Source organism: Denticeps clupeoides, chromosome 14 (assembly GCF_900700375.1).
Source record: "Denticeps clupeoides chromosome 14, fDenClu1.1, whole genome shotgun sequence".
Classification (NCBI taxonomy): Eukaryota; Metazoa; Chordata; class Actinopteri; order Clupeiformes; family Denticipitidae; genus Denticeps; species Denticeps clupeoides.
In genome coordinates this window covers 17694534-17714491 of record NC_041720.1, presented here as the reverse complement: position 1 = coordinate 17714491, position 19958 = coordinate 17694534, and the positions used below count along the sequence as shown (strand labels likewise).

Genomic DNA, 19958 nt, shown 5'->3' with positions numbered 1-19958 from the left:
AATAATACTAAATAGAAAAAAATTATAAAGCAGGCTTAAACTGATGAAAATGCAAATGACGGAGGAGACGTGTAAACTAATTGCGATACGGCACAAAGAGGCGTGTGAGTCACCACCGTTTGATTTGGGGGACCCATGGATGTTGGCAATGGCACGACAGGAGAGCCGAGTCTTTGTCCGGAGGACAAACAATGACTGCCAGCCAGCTATGATTATATCCGAAACGAGTCACCAGTTTCCACGATCTCACTGTCACCTTACCGATGCCATGTGATAACTGAAGCCTTGTTACTGTACCTGAAAACTGTGGGATTCAGTATACTGTGAATGTGAGCAATCAGCCAAATTTCTAGAAATTCTTGCCAGTTTCTCTGTCTGATAGCCTCACCTCTACATTGCCAGGCATCCATCTGCTTCTAGGGACTGCTTTTGCCCAGTTGTGCCAACATGGCAACCTGCCATGTGTGTGATTACGTGTTTCACGGAGGAAGGGTTCATTCCACTTCAGTTTAGCTTTTCATATTTCACAGAATGCATTTTCCCAGTAATTTAACTAGAGTGTTTCTGAAATTGCATCCAAAGTCTAGTTCTCCTGATTCATCTCGGTCTGAATACTAATGGAGTAATTATTCATAAGAATGAAATTATCTTACTACTTCACACGGGTGGAGAATCTTTCATTTGTAACTCATTCATCACAAACCTTCATTTGTCTTTATGTGACTCATTTCTGTTAAAATGCACCCAATAAATGTTGAATGCATCGAACAGTATCCAGTCGAGAACCTGCTGTTATGAAGAACCTCCTCATTGCTGCAGAATCTGGACATATCCTCGTTCTCCTGGAAATCTCAGTTGCTTTCAAGACAGTTTCTTATTCCATTCCAAGCTTTTTGCTTGTAGCTCCTTATACACTGTTTCAGTATGGGAGTGGCTTTCTCCATCTCTCTTCAACCTTCCCAAATTCTCCCATACCACCCCTCTGCTACGTTCCCTTCACTGGCTCCCAGTAGCTGCACGCATCAGGTTCAAAATACTGATGCTGGCCTACAAAGCCAAACATGGAGCAGCACCATCCTACCTCACAGCCCTCATTACACCTCGCACTGCACCTCGTCTACTCCGAGCCTCCAGTACTGCTCGCCTGGTCCCTCCATCTCTGAAGGTAAAAGGAAGACGCTCATCTAGACTCTTCTCCGTCTTGGCCCCTCGGTGGTGGAATGAACTTCCCCTCGAGGTCAGAACAGCTCAGTCACTGAGCACCTTCAAACGGCAGCTCAAGACCTTCCTCTTTAAAGAATATTTAGATTAAATTGTAATTTTCTTGTCAAACTTTGTGTACAGAATCTACAACAGAGTGAATTAAATAGATGTATTCATAGTTGGGGTCCTAGTGAACCGGAATTGATCTCTTCATCGATGGTAACTTGAAAGCACGTTGTAAGTCGCTCTGGATAAGGGCGTCTGCCAAATGCCGTAAATGTAAATGTAAATGTAAATCTCTCCATCCCTAGAGCCCTGCAAACTGGGTATCATTCTGGGCTCTCGTTCCAGTCGGATATCAATTCCATCAACAATATCTGATTTCTTCCACCTCCAGACTTCTGGCAATCACAGCTGAAAATCTCATCCATGCAGACTATTGTCTGGTCTTCCCAAGTTCTTGAAAGACTGGAGTATGTGCAAAAACTCTTGATTTCCGTTCAACTCCTAATTAGCTGTAAAAACATAACCAGCACCGACAACTTGAGAAGTTGTTGAGGAGTTGAGAATGGGAATATTGCAGATTTGTCTCCAGATTTGTCTATTACGTGCATATTTATGCCTGAGGTTGGGCTGCAGGAGTTCCCCATGGACCCATCTTGAGTCCAAAGACTTGACAATCCTCTCCCATGGTCTGTAAGCCTCACATCATTTTCTTCACAATTTATTTCCCCCAACTGGCCCTGTGAATGCAGGTCATGCTGTAAAACTCATTACACCGGGAGTACAACTGCTGTCTCGTTATCTCTTCAATCTATTCCTCTCTCTGTTTCAGGTTGCTGTTACGGCAGAAAAGGGCTACATTACCCCTGAGACCCCAAGTTCCAGCTTGGATCCCTCTGTGGTATCTCAGCCAGGACAGCCTGTGACCTCATCCATATGCCACACTCGCTCTGCAGCCTCTTTCTTCCTCAGGTACTGCAACCCACGGCCACCCTGCCGGTCACCCCCACCAGAGCTGTTAATCAGTTTGTTCAATTAGAGTAGTATTTCAAAACATTTAGTGTAGCATATAATATTTAGTGTTTAATGACTTATATATATTGACCTTAAGTTAAGTATGTTGTGTAGAGTTAGCATAGGGTGGTAGTAGCCTAAGGGGTAAAACACCCACCTATGAACCAGAAGACCACAAAGTCCCAGGTTCAAACCCCACTTACTACTATTGTGACCCTGAGCAAGACACTTAACCCTGAGAGGACTGTCCCTGTAACTAATGATTTGAGGTCGCTCTGGACAAGGCGTTTTGATAAATGTGGTAAATGTAAAATCTAAATGCACACAAATATATAGCCCAGTGTGTGCCTTATATTTTTTGTGTCATATGTCATCTTAACTCTTAAGATAATTTGTGAAATGTAAATGTTTTATAAATGAGACCAGGGGTGCGCAGACACACTTGAAAGCAATATATGCTTTATAAAACACACCCTAAGTGGGATTGTTTGTACGTGGATTTGCTGCATACTCCACCCTCTACACACCCCCCTTCAACCATACATGGTAAATATATGCCATTGGCATAATCTTCTAAAAATGCCAGTGCATCCATTACGTTACATTTTGCGTGAGTGTAATCACGGTATTTATGCATTTTCAGCTATTAGACAGATTGTTTCACACTGTGTCCAAATGTTCGTGATAATCATGGCCACAACTTGTTCATCAGCTGCGGCGTAAAGATTAAAAGAGTAGAGTACATTCAGATTTAATTCGAAATATATATTTTACTTTTATATTTACTTAGGGCTGCACGATTTGGGGAAAAAAGACATATTGCAATTATTGAGATCAATATTGCGATATGCGATTGCGATATGATAAAGGACACTTGCTTGTATATCAATGAAAAGTCGCATACAAACTACTAATAGTGAAATGTTTAATTTCAAAGTGAAACATACAAACTACTTATAACAACTTGAAATGCCCAGTGCTTTCAAAATACAATATTATAGTTCTTACGTTTAACCAAAACGTTGTTTGGAGGCTGACTTGAACACAGGGATGCATAGCTTTGCTAGCTTAGCTAAGGTTAAGATTTGTAAACTGAGGTGAATTACTTTAGGAAACCTTCAAAGTTTGAGAAAAGTTAACTAAACAGCTAAGAACTGTCTAAATAGTTATTACCTACGTTTAGCCCAAATGTTGTTTGGAGGCTGACTTGAGCACAGGGATGCATAGCTTGGCTATCTTAGCCTAGCTTAGCTAAGGTTAAGACTTATAAAACAGGATTTTATAATGGCCAAATATATTCAAAACAATTGTCCAGCCTTACCTATGAAATGTAAAATGGTTTGGAGCGTACATCGATTTGTACAGCCCCAAGCAGCACAAGAGTGAGGCATTTTTATGCACTTCTCTCCATAGACATGTATATGCTTCACTCCACAGCAGAGCCTATCGCAATATGGCGGCGATGTTGACGTATGATGCAGCTCGTCATGCGGCGTCTAACCATATGTGAGTCTGTGTGAGTCACGAATCTGACGTCTCCATTGAACCGAATCGAAAGTCATGTGACCAAACACGTCACATTCGACTGAAGTGAGACTTCAGTCAGCTCGCAAACCTTGAGAGAATGAGTGATAAGTTGCCGATTCAATCCATTCATCATTTAAATCGCAGCTATTTAAATGATTGCACAGACTGACATCGCGATTACGAATGTGATTAGATTAATCGTGCAGCACTATTTACTATTATAAATATGTGAATGAAAAAGTGAAATTAGGCATTCTGTGTATCACTCACTAGCACAAGGATTTGTTATATAATGCCACTCATGTTTTTGCTCACACTCTTCACCTGCAGTCGCATTTTTCCCCCAAAATGTTCTGAGCATCCAGTGTCTTGGGCAGATTTGTCAGGAGAATCCCAGCCATTAGTCTCTGTGCAGATTACTGTGTAGAAATACACATCTGTTTCCTGTCACACTAGCCATCTGAGAATTTGAAACACTCTCTGCACTGGAAATTTCTTCTACGAAAAATTCATTGTTTTTACGGCTATACATTAAGCTGCAGGATAAGATGTCGGAATGAAAATTGGCTGCAACCACTAATCTTTACTCTTTTTCATACAGATTACACTGGATTAAGGACAGGGATCCTTGTTTTTGCATCACACTAGAAGGTTGAAAACTAAATTTGTAAAAGGACAAAAAAGGGACACATGGGACTTTATACAGAGGCAGTTTCTTGACAATAGAACCTCATTATAACCTTCTCTCAATTATCACACCCAGCATGGAGAGTCTCACACACACACACACACACACACACACAAACACACTCACGCATACACTTGTGTTTACATGAATTGATTCAGCTTTTGTTTGCTCACCGATTAACACACTCACAGCACCTAGCAACACACACACACACACACACAGCTTTTGGACTTGTTGGGCAGTGTGTGTTCTATCAGTTTTCTAAGTGTGTCTCTGTTCATGGGGCTGCGCACTAATTGCTTTGTGACTCTGCATATCATTAGAGTTGTAACGACAGGCCCGTAGTGATCAGAAGTCAGTTAGTCACTGCCCTTAAGCAGCGCCGCCATCCGTGGGTGACACTCCGGTCACCGCTGTGCAATCATCACACCTATTATGGCCTGTTTTATGCAGGCTGCTGATTGGCTCACTGACTGCATCCCTGCCTTGCACTGAGACGGCTAATTGAAGAGAGGCACGTAGGGGGGGTCAGATGTTTTAGTGGCCCTGAGGTGTTCTGGTCACATATCTGATGGTCTATAAAGCATTTTGTGCTCATTTATGGAAGCATAACGAACAAATTTCAGTATATTGCTGTTTACTTTACAACAAACATGCTATACTGTTAAACAGGTCATTTCAGGCTTGGTAATAGTTAAATATTCTAAAATTGAACATGAAATATTTAGTTGTCTGAACTGTCCCTCAGGCTTCTCCTTTACAGGAACATTGATTACATTGATTGTTAACAGGTTTCAGACGGGTTAATATGTAACTGAAATTTTAATAATTAGATTGGTGATAATGATGATGATAACAGCAAAGGGCCAACTACCTATCTATCTATCTATCTATCTATCTATCTATCTATCTATCTATCTATCTATCTATCTATCTATCTATCTATCTATATATCTATATCTATATATATATATATGTATATATATATACACACACACACACACACACACACACACACACAGAGAGATAGAGAGCGAGAGAGATTGGGGGTGTCAGAGTAAAGTAATTGGGGTAAAGTGCAGATTCAGCAAAGTGAAAGTAAAGTGTTTCTCTCATTGCTCATTATCCCTTGTAGCCCAGCGTTGCCATTATGCAGATAAAAATAGTGGGGACCAGATCTTCAAGCACTTTCAGGTTATAAGAATCTGGAGGAAATTAAATATCAAAAATCACTGACTGACCACCTCACCTTGGACATCATTGCAGAAGAAAGTTGCCATGGGAGCGCGATGGGAACAGAATGAAGCAGGAATGGAGAACAGGGTTAGAGAACAGAGGAGACAACAGCCTGAATAGAGAGACTTTTATTCATACACTTTTTCCGGCTTGAATTCATATTTTTTAAATAACCACATAATGACCTACAATTAAATAACACAGAACAATTGTTTCTATATTCAGGTTGTCTTGGCAACATAATGTCATTCACAAAATAAGGATTAAATTTGAGTTTTTATTTAATATTGAAAAATTGTTTATTTTGTTATTTAAAACGTGTACAGTGCAGCCTGAGCTCAACAGGGATGTAGCCAGGAACATTTTCATTTTGGCACAGGCAGCATCTGTGGTCGCTGCATTTTTCATACCTGCAAGAAAAAAAAGATCAAAGATACCATTACATTTCAATCAATGTTTAGACTTTATATCAGAAATTGAATACTGTATGTTCTTTTTTTCTTATCAATGACCAATCACCATTGTGACCATTGTGTTCATAACAGTTTTGATTCTTTTTTTAAAAGTATATGAAATTCATGAATTATTTAAGGTTCTGGAAGTTTCTGAGAGAAGTGGCCACACTTTACATGGTCTCAGTGATGGAGTGGTGCACTTCACCATGAAAGCCCCTGTGGATGTGGGCTGTCCGCCGTCACAGTGCAGTGAGATATGTGGAGCGCACGTGTCAGATATATGGTTGGATGTATCCCGCCATGTTGGTCCAAGAATCCGCTTTGTAGACCAGAATCTGCAGAGGTGGGCACGTTTTTATGATGGTCCAGCAGTCATCTTGATTTACAGATAAGTGCAGAGTGGCTGTTGTGCTGCCTGGAGTGGACCAGATGCAGTAATTCTATAGATGAAAAACTGTCCTTCTTCTGCAGAATGATATGGAAACAAATCTAATCACAATAATGTGCCTTCAAATCACTTGAACTATACATATAGATCAAATCACAAGTATTACAAATGTATCTACTTTCTGTCAACATTTAGATATGACATGCATTGCAGATCTGTATCTCTCTTTCTCGAGAATAGATGCAAAATCGTAGTTTAGGAATATTTTTTCAAATTTGGGGGAAATTTTTTTTTTAATGTTTTGCTATGAAACCTTGTAACAGGCCAGTTTTTATAAATGGCATTTTTGAAAAATAGCATGAACAACGCAGAAAGTTTACTGGAATAGTTATTTTCAGAAGCTGACAAATACTAAACAATCACTTTCATTAATTTATCAAAAAAAAAAGGAAAAAAAAGAAGGCTACTCAAAGCTGCTTGAGCAGAATTCCCCCCTTTGGTCCCCAGGGCTTAACCCAGTGTTCCACGGACAGGATGCATTTGCCAACACACTGCTACCTTGTGAGGATTAAGATTAAAGTGAATTGATTGTCACATGTGATACACAGCAGCACATCACACGGTGCATACAGAGAAATTTGTCCTCTGCATTTAACCCATCACCCTTTATCATGTTGTCTGTCAAAACATGGAAGGAGTGGGTTCTACAGACCATGTCTTGTGCATCTATTAATGAAACGTTATCTGTATGAGGATGGACAGCATGCAATTCTTTGCCTTTATGTTACTAGACAGCCATACCTTCATGTAAATAAGTTACATTTTGTGTGATGTCAAGTGCCACCCGTTCACATGTGTGCTGGGTCTTAATCACCCACAGGTTCCGCCTGTTAGGTATGGGGTGATTAGGATCCTTTAAATTTCAGTCTCGCCCACACCCCCATGTCCTGCATTAATAATGTTGTTCCCGTGTGCTGCATGTTTTTCAGGTGACTGTTTGTCTGTTTCTTACTATTGAAGTTTATTTCCTTTATTATACTCATCAACGATGTTGATCGTTTGTGCCTCTATCTCCTCACCTGCAAATTTGTTATTAGTAACAAATATTTGAAAATTAAATGAAAGTGAAGTGATTGTCATACACTGCAGCACAGCACATGGTGACACAATGAAAAGTGTCCTCTGCTTTTAAGACATCACCATTGGTGATGAATCCGCCCTTATCTGTCAACCCAGGCCACCCAACTACTGGTGCAGTCCTTAGTAATCTCACGACTGGACTACTGTAACTCCCTTCTAGCTGGTCTACCACTATGTACCATCCGACCTCTACAACTACTACAAAATGCAGCAGCACGACTAATCTTCAACCTTCCCAAATTCTCCCACACCACCCCTCTGCTAAGCTCCCTCCACTGGCTCCCAGTAGCTGCACGCATCAGGTTCAAAATACTGATGCTGGCCTACAAAGCCAAACATGGAGTAGCACCATCCTACCTCACAGCCCTTATTACACGTCGCACTGCACCTCGTTTACTCCGAGCCTCCAGTACTGTTCGCCTGGTCCCTCCATCTCTGAAGGTAAAAGGAAAACATTCATCTCGACTCTTCTCCGTCTTGGCCCCTCGGTGGTGGAATGAACTTCCCCTCGAGGTCAGAACAGCTCAGTCACTGAGCACCTTCAAACGACAGCTCAAGACCTTCCTCTTTAAAGAATATTTAGATTAAATTGTAATTTTCTTGTTGTCGAACTTTGTTTACAGAATCTACAACAGAGTGAATAAAATAGATATATTCATAGTTGGGGTCCTAGTGAACCGGAATTGATCTCTTCATCGATGGTAATTAAGCACGTTGTAAGTCGCTCTGGATAAGGGCGTCTGCCAAATGCCGTAAATGTAAATGTAAATGGTGAGCAGTGGGCAGCCATGACAGGCGCCCGGGGAGCAGTGTGTGGGGACGGTGCTTTTCTCAGTGGCACCTTGGCGGATCGGGATTAAAACCGGCAACCTTCTGATTAAAGGGTCGCTTCCTTAACCGCTAGGCCACCACTGCCCAGTACTTCAGTATTTCAGTCCATTGAAACATTAAGTCTGTTTCTATCTGAATGTGTGCTTTTCGTGTACAGGGAAATGTGTAGAGGTGAATATTTAATAAGTCTGTGCGCTCTTCTCAAGTCCAACAATATTCTTACAGCTACACAAATGTCCTGTTTTTGGTATCAAGCTGCTCATCCGCTACTTTATTCCTCACAAGCTCTGACCTTTCCACACCCAGTCATGAGATGATCGACTGGTTTCCAGTCAGTACCGAAGACTGATGTTGTATTACTCACCTGTCTGTTAGCATCCTGTGACCTTTCACCTTTAATGGGTAATTTCACTAAAGTTCAGTTTCCTACTGTTTATTTCTAAACGTATAACGACCATCTTGACCTTTTTATTGTAAGTCATAATGGTCAGTACCACACCTTGGGGACATTGCAGATGTTTAGATGGATTGGTTGAGTGAAATTTCCAAGTATTCCCCACACTGCACTGTGAGCTTCACAAAAACGAGAGAAGTTTACATTTACATTTACATTTACATTTATGGCAATTGGCAGACGCCCTTATCCAGAGCAACTTACAACGTGCTTAAGTTACCATCGATGAAGAGATCAATTCCAGTTCACTAGGACCCCAACTATAAATACATCTATTTTATTCACTCTGTTGTAGATTCTGTACACAAAGTTCGACAACAAGAAAATTACAATTTAATCTAAATATTCTTTAAAGATGAAGGTCTTGAGCTGTCGTTTGAAGGTGCTCAGTGACTGAGCTGACCTCGAGGGGAAGTTCATTCCACCACCGAGGGGCCAAGACGGAGAAGAGTCTAGATGAATGTTTTCCTTTTACCTTCAGAGATGGGGGGACCAGGCGAGCAGTACTGGAGGCTCGGAGTATACGAGGTGCAGTGCGAGGTGTAATAAGGGCTGTGAGGTAGGATGGGGTTACTCCATGTTTGGCTTTGTAGGCCAGCATCAGTATTTTGAACCTGATGCGTGCAGCTACTGGGAGCCAGTGGAGGGAGCTTAGCAGAGGGGTGGTGTGGGAGAATTTGGGAAGGTTGAAGATTAGTCGTGCTGCTGCATTTTGTAGTAGTTGTAGAGGTCGGATGGTACATAGTGGTAGACCAGCTAGAAGGGAGTTACAGTAGTCCAGTCCTGAGATTACTAAGGACTGAACCAGTAGTCGGGTGGCTGGGGTTGACAGATAGGGGCGGACTTGTCTGATATTGTAGAGAAGGAATCTACATGAGCGGGAAAGATTGCTGATGTGAGTTGAGAAGGAGAGTTGGTTATCTATTGTTACTCCAAGGTTGCGGGCTGTTGCAGAAGGAGAGAGCTGCGAGTTGTCTAGGTAAATAGCAAGATCCTGATGTAGTGAAGAATCTGCTGGAATGAATATTAGTTCAGTTTTGGTGGGATTGAGTTGGAGGTGATGGGCTGCCATCCAAGATGAGATGTCGGTTAGACATGCAGAGATTTTAGAAGCAGCATGTAGATCAGAGGGAGGAAAGGAGAAGAGGAGTTGTGAGTCTTCAGCATAGCAGTGGTAGGATAATCCATGTGAGGAAATGACCTCACCAAGTGATCTCGTGTAGAGGGAGAAAAGGAGAGGACCTAGCACCGCGCCTTGAGGGACACCAGTGGAGAGTCTACGTGAGGTAGAGGTGGATCCTTTCCAAGTTACTTGGTAAGATCGCTCATCAAGGTAGGAAGCAAACCACTGCCATGCTGAGCCCCAAATTCCAAACCAAGAGAGTCTTGTGGTTAACGGTGTCAAATGCATCAGATAGGTCGAGGAGAATAAGAACTGATGACAGTTTTGTCAATATGGCTGCATGTAGCTGCTCGGTAACCGCCAAAAGAGCAGTCTCGGTGGAATGAGCTGTTCTGAAGCCAGACTGGTTAGGATCCAGGAGGTTGTTCTGTGATAGATGAAGTGATAGCTGGTTGTAGACACAGCGCTCAAGGATTTTGGATAGAAATGAGAGGAGGGAAACTGGTCTGTAATTGTTAATGTCTGTAGGATCAGCAGTGGGTTTCTTTAGGATTGGAAGAACCCTGGCTGTTTTAAAGGCGGATGGTACGTGGCCAGGTGAGATTGAGCTGTGGGCAGAGGCTGCTAGTTTTGCTTTGAAGAAAGCAGTTTTAGCAGCAGTGAGGTTAGTGGAAAATTTGCGCAGAAGATTCTGGTAATACAGTAGGTCTGAGTCAAGTTGAGATTTCTTGTATTTTCTCTCCGCTGAAGAACTCTTCGATTGCTGCGCAATGTATTGGAGAGCCAGGGCACAGGGGGAGAAGTCCTTTTGGGTTTAGTTGATAGAGGACAGAGTTGATCAATGGAAAGGGAAAATGAGGTGAGGAGAGAGTTAGTAGCGGTCTCTAGTGGTAAGGAGAAGAATGAGTCAGAGGTTGGGAGATGTGAAAGAATGCAGGAAGATACAGATGAAGGTGAAACAGTGTGAAGGTTGTGTCTAATGAAGGATGAGTGTAAAGGTCAGGAAATGGTGGTCAGAGATGTGAAGGGGAGTGGAAGAAAGGGCAGAAGTTGGAGAAGGACGACTGAAGACCATGTCCAAGACATTCCCTCCTTTGTGTGTGGGAGAGATGTTGCTGTTGGTCAAGGAAAAAGAGTGGAGAAGGGGAAGAAGGCAGGATGATTGGAGCTGGGCTGATGGAAGGTTGAAGTCACCAAGGAGAGTTAGGGGGGTTTCTAAAGAGAAAGTGCTGAGGAGAGTGTCCAATTAATCTATAAAGAACCCAAGTGGCCCTGGAGGGCGATATAAGACTATGAGAATGATGTTCACAGGAGAAGAAACTGAGACTGTATGGAATTCGAAAGAATAGATGTTAAGATGTGTCAGAGGCATTGGTGTGAAGGACCAATTTCTTGATATTAAAAGGCCAGTACCCCCTCCTCTCCCAGTTTTTCTAGGAGTGTGGGAGAACGTGTAGGTAGAAGAGAGGGCCGCAGGTGTAGCCGTGTTCTGTGGGGATATCCAGGTCTCTGTTAGAGCCAGGAAGTTTAGGGAGTGGAGAGTAGTGAGACCAGAGATAAAGTCAGCTTTTTTAACAGCGGATTGACAGTTCCAGAGCCCACCTACCACCCTTGATGTAGATGACAGGGTGGGGTAGATGAGGTTGTTTGTAACAGAGCCTCTGCAGCGTGAGTATGTTTACAACCAAAAGTTTCACCACTCATTCACAAGGGGATGGTGGTTTTATGTTGCGCACCATTTACGTTCTGCAGAGCATGAAAATTTGTATTTCATGATGTGATGCTTCATTGTTTAGCTCTTCAGTGAAATGGCGGTAAGTATTATGTGATGAATGTTAGATCAAAATGTGTTCACTGCATATTGGGTGTGTCCTTTTAAAGCCTGTTCAGACATACTGTACGGTGGTAGTAGCCTAGTGGGTAACACACTCGCCTATGAACCAGAAGACCCGGGTTCAAATCCCACTTACTACCATTGTGTCCCTGAGCAAGACACTTAACCCTAAGTTGCTCCAGGGGGACTGTCCCTGTAACTACTGATTGTAAGTCGCTCTGGATAAAGGCGTCTGATAAATGCCATAAATGTATGTAGTTTTGGGCTAAATAAGAAATGGATATTGTTGTTGTGTGTTCATGGAAGCTATAAAGTGCTTATAATGGAGCAGGTCAATGAGGGTGTCCAGGTGAGGAGTGTGTCCTGGAATCAGAAGGTGGTTTAAGGAGAAGAAGGGATCAATGTGGTAGTCAGGTTTGTGATAAATTAGCATTAGTATCTGTGATTGATGGGTCTATGCTGAGAAATATGAAAACAGAGCAGTAGATACTTAGTGTGTGTTTGTGTGTGGGGGGGTGAATCAAGAGAGGGGGGCACAGGGAACAGAATCTGTCACATCACATCAGAACAGCAGCAGTGTGATGGGGTGGGAGTATTTTTAGCTCCCACCGCACTTCTACATTGGAGTGGATCAAACTAAGCTGTTCCACCATTAGCTGCTAGACTGGAACCTGTGGGAAATGGAACCAGGGTTCTTCTGCATCAGTCCTTCACTGAGTTCGACAAATTTAAACTTTGACCGTGGTGGACGCACAAGGCTGCCAAAGAAGCGTGCTGAAGCCCCACAAGCCATAGAAAATAATGGGTTTCGGAGCATAGCGTTCATGTGCCGAATTCCGACAGAAACCGGCAGTTGATCCAAATAATGGTCCAGTCGCTGTTCCGTTGCTGTTGCAACCATTGAAGAAGGTTGTAATATAACTGATGATATTCAAAAGAGTCCCCTTCACGCCACACAGGAAATCCAAACAATTCCTTTTAATGAATGCTGACCGAGAGCCACATTCCATGGGAATTTGGAGCCGTTGGCAGTGGATGGTTTTTACTTTGAGCCGTCGTCAGATTTAATTTACTGTCTTTCTCGCTGGCAACCTGCCAGACGTCATGCTTTCCAGTTCCCCGCTCTCTCCTTCTCCTCTTCCCGCCCCACCTCCTCCTGCTCTCCCATGGCTATTCTTGAAGGAGGCTCCTAATCCGGCCTGTCTCGTTTCACACCCCACACTTCCATACATGAATGCTAATAAGATCACGAGAGATTAGTTTTCTTTCTTTTTTTTAAATCCTTGGTAGATTTAACTTTTTTCTTCTTTTGCTTGGTAGAAAATGTATGGTGGTGTATTTCTCTAGGCCAGAAAGGGTCAACAGACGAGCTCATTTGCGTGTATTCATTGATGGGGCATTGGTGGCACTGGAGTCACTGTAGTGCCTGGGTTTTTCATCTTTTCTGCTATTCCTCTGAACGTGATGAGAACTCCTTGCCCTCCAGCAACACAAAAGGAAAAAGAGGGGGGCGGAGTCTAAATGACCGAGCAGGAGCAATTCGTCAATCCAAGGCCAAGGTGGGAGGCCAGATAATACTGATGTACAATTAGGTTTATGGTCGGTCCATTTCACAGTTGGTATGTGGTGAATTAGTGGGAACTCCGTCAAGTGTTGATTAGTCCATCGGATCCTGGCACACTATCACGCTGCGAAGGGAACTGCTCCAAAGTGTGGTCTGATGGATACTTGGCCAGCTTGACAAATGATCTGGGCTTGCCTTAGGAGGGGACCATGCTTTTGCCCATCAAGCCTAGTTTAATAGCCCTTGTAAACGGACATGGGCAGCTTCAAAGCAGATGTCACCTTGCATCAGGAGTAAGTTCTAAGTGCTTGTAGTCTCACTGACACCATCGTGTTTTGAAAGCAGCTTGAATTTAACAGCAATTATCTATGACAAGCAAGTCCAGCAGAGAGCTGCTGGCCACTGTCCCCGATGTTGACTGTAAGGGGTACAGGAAGAGAAAGGGTGCTAAAAAAACTGTCAAAAGGCTGTGGGTCTCCCTCACCTTCCCTCGCTCCCCCTCCCTCTCGCTCTCTCTCCCCTATATATATATATATATATATATATATATATATATATATTTTTTTTTTTTTTTTTGAAGATGCATTTCTTAGGCATTTTTCAGTAAGATAAAACACCCCCCCAAACCCATTGTCACATGGGTGTCTGGAGAAGGTTCAGAAGAACTACAACTCCAATCTCCTTCTCATTCCCAGCCATACATCACAAACAATCATGGTTGTTTGCAGGGTAAAACTTTACAATATTTGTACCATTTCTTGATATTTGGTTTTCAGTAGTGGAGACCTCTTGATAGATAAAAGAAAGATACCAAGGGCAGTTGAAGGGTGTGGAGCAATACACCGCCACTGCTGCACCAAGTAGTGCTCCAATAGCCAGTTTTGTTGCTTCTTTATCCCATGCAACTGTTTTCATTATTACTAAGAACACTGCTAATAATGAATGATAGAGTCTTGCATTAGAGAACACAGCATTCGATTGGAACGCAAGACTAACTGTTCTGATAATGGTTGAGGGGTAATGGGGTAATGGTTTAGGGCTGAGTGGATAAGGAAGTCCCACCCCGATCAAGGTACCGTCCCCATGCCACCACGAGTGTCACCGTGTCCTGTGCTGTGTATCATAATGACAAAAAACAAATCACTTTACCTTCACTCATTAACAGCCATTTCCAGGTTCCGTTGTCAATTACAACTATTTCTGCAAAGGGTTTTTGGGCACGTCATATATTAGAATATGAATTTCTTAATATATATATATATATATATATATATATATAAAAAGATTTGCCTCCTAACGTTCAGTTTTATGGTAATCTATTTCAAATGGTTGTGTATGCTAAGGTGTTGTGTGCCTTGTGGCCCTGGAAGCGATTTTGTTTGTATGGAGGAGGGAATGGCCTTTTCTGTTCCAGGCTGTCACATTGACCAATTGACTCATTACTTTATGAGAGCCAGACCACCACTGGACTTAGAACCTGTGTTCTGCAGGGTTCTTTATCGAGCACCAGATGACATCACGGAGAAGATAAGAATTTTTTTCATTGGTAGATCAGTTTATTGACTCCTGCTGCCATTTCCAACTCATATAGCGTTAATCCTTGCTGTTTGTCTACTGTGATTGTACAAGGAGACATTGATTTTATCCATCCGTCCATAATAACTGTGCCCCAGTCAGTCTTCTCTCTTTCACCCTGATCATTAAATCGAGTTAATTTTTTTTTTTAAATGTCCACACATCGTATTTCCTGTATCGCAGATCCATAAATGAGAGGAGGGACACATACAACTACAAACACATCCCTTTCTCTTTTCTCTGTCTCTCACTCATTTACACTGTCTCTCTCTGTCTCTCACTCTCTCTCTCTAAATCTCTTTGAAGTCCAGTAGAATGAGAATCGGATACTCATGAAGTATTCATGCCACATGGTATGTGTGAACGTGCGCGCGTGTGTGAAGGTGTGTGCAGACGTGTGTGTGTGTGTGTGAGAGAGAGAGAGAGAGCGAGAGAGGTGCTGATCACTGGCAGTTTGCACAGCAGCTGGGTTCTGACACTGCGGCTGAGAGGGGGATAGAAAGGGGGTTGGGCTGGGGAGAGAGAGCGAGAGGGAGGGGGAGCGAGGGAAGGTGAGGGAGACCCGCAGACGGAGAGAGGAGAACGGGGCGACTGCTCGGAGGATCCGCTGTTCCCTGCCCCACGCTGTGGTGTCTCTGGGTATGGAGGTGTGAGGTGTGGGAGACCCCAGCCCAGTGGTGAAGATCTTGTGAAGACAACAAGGAGAAAAAAAAAGTGGAGCATTTTACGGATTTTAGAGAAGATCTCGGAGACGCTAGGCATCCTCAACTCATCGTACGCCTGCTGGAGATATATGAACAGACATGCTCTTTTACATCCGGAACCAAAGTTTGTGGGCTGCTGGCAGTTTCTGCTGATGACCCAGTGCCATGCTGTGTCCCTTCCTTCTCCTTCTCTTCCTCACCCAGTGCTGGCAGCTCCCAACTGTTCACAGACCCTCCCGTGAAAACAGGATTGCACTTCATAACTTCAGGACATGCTTCCGATCCCTGGCTGCCCATTTCGCCGGCCATGAGCCCACGGCACGGAACATTCCGGCGCAGGACCGGCATGGGAGAGGGACAGCGTGGTTCCATCTGGCTGTGTGAGCTCTGACTCAGAATGGATTGGAGGGAACTGTAAGTGATTTTTCCTGCTCTTCTGAATTAGTTTATTGGCATTATTATTATTACCATTACAATCAGCATCATTAATATTAGTTTCCATTGTGAGAAAAGTAGAGAAGTAGCAGCTATTATGCATGAATGGGAGGGGCTGAACAGGTGGGTGCATATTGACCCGCCCAGTCTAGCGCCCCACCCATCCCCCCAACCCCCTGCAGCAGGGCGTCTCTCAGCCTCCGCACGGTGCGCACTTTCATCTGGATGAGCGTGGTCTTCGGGTCTCTTGGGTCTGGGTTGCTGCGCTGTCTTGGTCAAAATATGGCAGAGTAAAAAAAGAATAGTGATGGTGTGGCTCCTGTCTTTGAAGTCTTCACATGAAAACGACCTGCTGCACATCACCCATCTCATCAGACATTCTCTCTCTCTCTTACACACACACACACACACACACATATGGGCGGCCTCCCTCTGTGTGCTTCATGGAAACTGTAATTACACAGCGTGCTTCTTGATTGTGGTCTTGTGAATCATTGGCTCTGAATGGTTCAGTGGGGGGGATCTGCAGGAGGATCCTGGTGCTGTATGAGGCGCTGCCTTTTCTCATGTACACAGCCAATAATATGAGAACATGTCTGACTTGACAGTTCCGTCAAAATATCTTATCTCAGCATTTGAGACGTCTTCATTCCTTAACAAGATTGCATAATGTTTACTGTTATTTATCTACACCCCAAATTCACTGAAACAGAATCTATGTCGTGTTGTGGTCCGGTCACTTTCACACAAAAACTTGAAGTGCCTGGACCTGGATTCATTCTCACTGTGAAGGTAGAACTCATAAAGAGACAAGGATCAGCTTACAACCCAATTGTGGCCAGTACGGTGTTTGTAGCTTGCGTATGTGTGTGACCATAGGAAGAGCATTCGGGGCACTATGATCATGATCTCCTAAAAAGCTGGAGAAGCCAGGTATAGGAAATTGGATCGTCTCAGAGAAATGAACAAACCAGACTGGGGTCGCAGACAGGTCACAGATACAAATGAACCCCAATTGCAGAAGCGTGCAAAGGCCGTGGTGAGCATTGCCTTATTCTAGGAATGCGATTCAGTTTATAAAACGTTTGAGAAGGAAGGGGAACAACAAGAGGAGAAGGAAAATACATCAGGGTTACTGTGTTTAGGAGTAGGATCTGAGTTGAGCCAATGGTTCAGGTTGGCGCTGATCGGCAAGCTAGCAGGGAATCACCTGCCACCGTCTTCCCCATTCCCATCACGTGATGGCGGGTAGGTGCCCTCACGTGACAGTATCAGTGCACAGTAATAGTTTAATGCCAGTAGGTCCCATTCATGTTCAGGCCGGACAGGTTTGGCCGCCTGTGGAATTCTGACAGCCTGTGAGGCCTGAGGACTCTCCTTCTCTCTTGAAGAGTAGATTTAGACCACATTATCAGCTTGTGTTAGTGATTTGAATTCTTTTTCCGTCTGCTTCCACCCGCAACTGAGGGCAAATTCTCCTTTGACAAGGGCAGACAAGGATTCGCTTCCAACTCTGTGTATGTGTGTGTGCTTTTCAGCATACGAGCAAATGTTAAAAAACAGGTGCTGCTTCTTATTTGAAATTCTGGATGAGTAAAGTGAAGACGTTTCCTGTTTGTGATGATTGCTGCTTAACATTTCTGCGTCAACCCCAGGTACAGAAAATGTTACTTCCATCTTGATCATACTTTGCACACAATTTCTGCAGAAATCCTGTTTAAAAAAAAAAAAAAGAAAGAAAAGAAAAATACATACAAATATATCTCAGTCAGTTGTGAATTTGAATCTTGTGTGTGTGTATTTTACATGCTCTCCCCATGTTGGTGCACGTTTCCTCCTGGTTCTCCGGTTTCCTCAAGCCGTCCAAAGTCATGCGCACTAGGTGAATTGGTGATTCTAAATTGACTGTTGTGTGTGTGTGTGTGTGTGTGTGTGAGTGAATGATGTGTGTATGTGTTAGTGCCCTGCCCTGGATGAGTCCCCCTGTGTCCCAGGACCAATTGTGCCAAATTACAAAGGCAGGTTGGCCAAAAACACAAACTTTTAAGTAGCCTTCACGGCCATTCTGTAAACTGAATGGGCATTAACAAACTGTCAGGAGACTAATTACTTGGACAATGCAACAAACAAGGATATGGTGCCATCTGGTGGGCCAGCGGCCCGAGGACGTTGCAACTGTGAAGCCGAATGTTTTTCTTTTGGGGTGAAAAAAGGGGCAATTGACAAAAAACATTTTACATTTACATTTTACAGCATTTATCAGACGCCCTTATCCAGAGCGACTTACAATCAATAGTTATAGGGACAACTTCCCTGGAGCAACTTAGGGTTAAGTGTCTTGCTCAGGGACACAATGGTAGTAAGTGGGATTTGAACCTGGGTCTTCTGGTTCACAGGCGAGCCTCTTAACCACTAGGCTACTACCACCCTATCATCCTATCATCAGCTGTGTTTACAGAGAACTTGTAGAGATGTAGTCATGGCCATGCGTGACATCATCATGTGCCCCATATTTAAAGTAAAGTGAAGTGATTGTCACCTGTGAAACACAGCAGCACAGCACACGGTGCACACAGTGAAATTTGTCCTCTGTATTTATCCCATCACCCTGAGTGACCAGTGGGCAGCCATGACAGCCATGACACACTGCTCCCCCGGGGAGTGTGGGGACGGTGCTTTGCTCAGTGGCACCTCAGTGGCACCTTGGCGGATCGGGATTCGAACCAGCAACCTTCTGTTTACAGGGTCGCTTCCTTAACCGCTAGGCCACCACTGCCCCATATTTGTACTGCTATTCCTTTTCAAAGATTGAAATTGTAATTTTTCCATGTTTTTTGGATCTTTAGCATGTGGCTATGGAATCAAAAGAAAAAATTCTGAAAGGAATTTAATAAAAAAATGAATTTTGAAAGATTGAATCTGCGAATATTCATTGTATGCCTGGTCATTTACATAATTTTACGTCAGTAAATTTACTCAAGTAATTATAGGTTGCCATCCCGGTCAGGTCTTGGTACAATCCTGCTTATTTTGGTTTTATCAGGGCTGCCCAGAAGTTAAACCTCTCCAAGCGGAAGAAGCACCATCTACCTTTGATCCCTTCTCCACCTGAGCCAGAGGAGCCAGTGTTCTACACAGGGGGTTTTGGGGGCGCCTTGCAGCTGTCTCCACCCCCTGTGCCGCCATGCCTCCTCAGGGCAGGGTCAAAGATCAAAGACAACCCTGGGATGGGAAAGGTAAGGCTGGCTGTTGCTGAGATTGCTGCATGCAACCTTTGTGGGCCAAAGTGTATATGAGAGCAGTTGTGCCATTTCCCAGGCTCGTGGAATTCTAAGAAGCCTGTTCCACATACCATTATGCATTCCTCTCCTGGTCTGAACGGCAGGTCATGGGAGTCAGAGAAAAAAAATATTTTGTAAGAATTGCCCATCAAAACATACATATTTCACAATGAAAGGCTGAAAAAAAATTATTTGTTGTGCCGCTATAGATCATATAACAGTTTCAAAAGATTAAAAATAAATCCAACTCCAGACAATACTCCAGATCCAAATCCACACAAAGTTCAGGGGTCAGCATTCCCGGCCAGATCTTTGATGACATGTATTTCCGTTTATGGTGAATTTGAGTCACATTCTTACTCCTGATTGGACTGCATTTGCATAGTTATAGTCCCAGTTTATTTGGATGAGATTATAGCACTTGAACAGATTCATGGATTAGAACGTTCCCAGACAGCAACTGTCTCATGACCTTCGGTGGACATGATGGAGTTTCACATTTC

General features: G+C 43.4%; 1 protein-coding gene across 3 annotated transcripts in view; it reads left to right on the top strand.

Moving 5' to 3' along the window:
- The window catches only part of kif26aa (kinesin family member 26Aa), a 61361-nt gene that overhangs the window by 25401 nt on the left and 16002 nt on the right, over positions 1–19958 (top strand). Inside the window, exons 4-5 of one of the 3 annotated variants that reach the window (XM_029002976.1) lie at positions 2039–2178; positions 19218–19410. In XM_029002976.1, coding sequence (XP_028858809.1) covers positions 2039–2178; positions 19218–19410 — 333 coding nt within the window. Of the gene's footprint in view, positions 1–2038; positions 2179–15617; positions 16154–17979; positions 18057–19217; positions 19411–19958 lie in introns of those variants that run through there. The other 2 variants (XM_029002978.1, XM_029002977.1) reach the window with 2 other exon arrangements.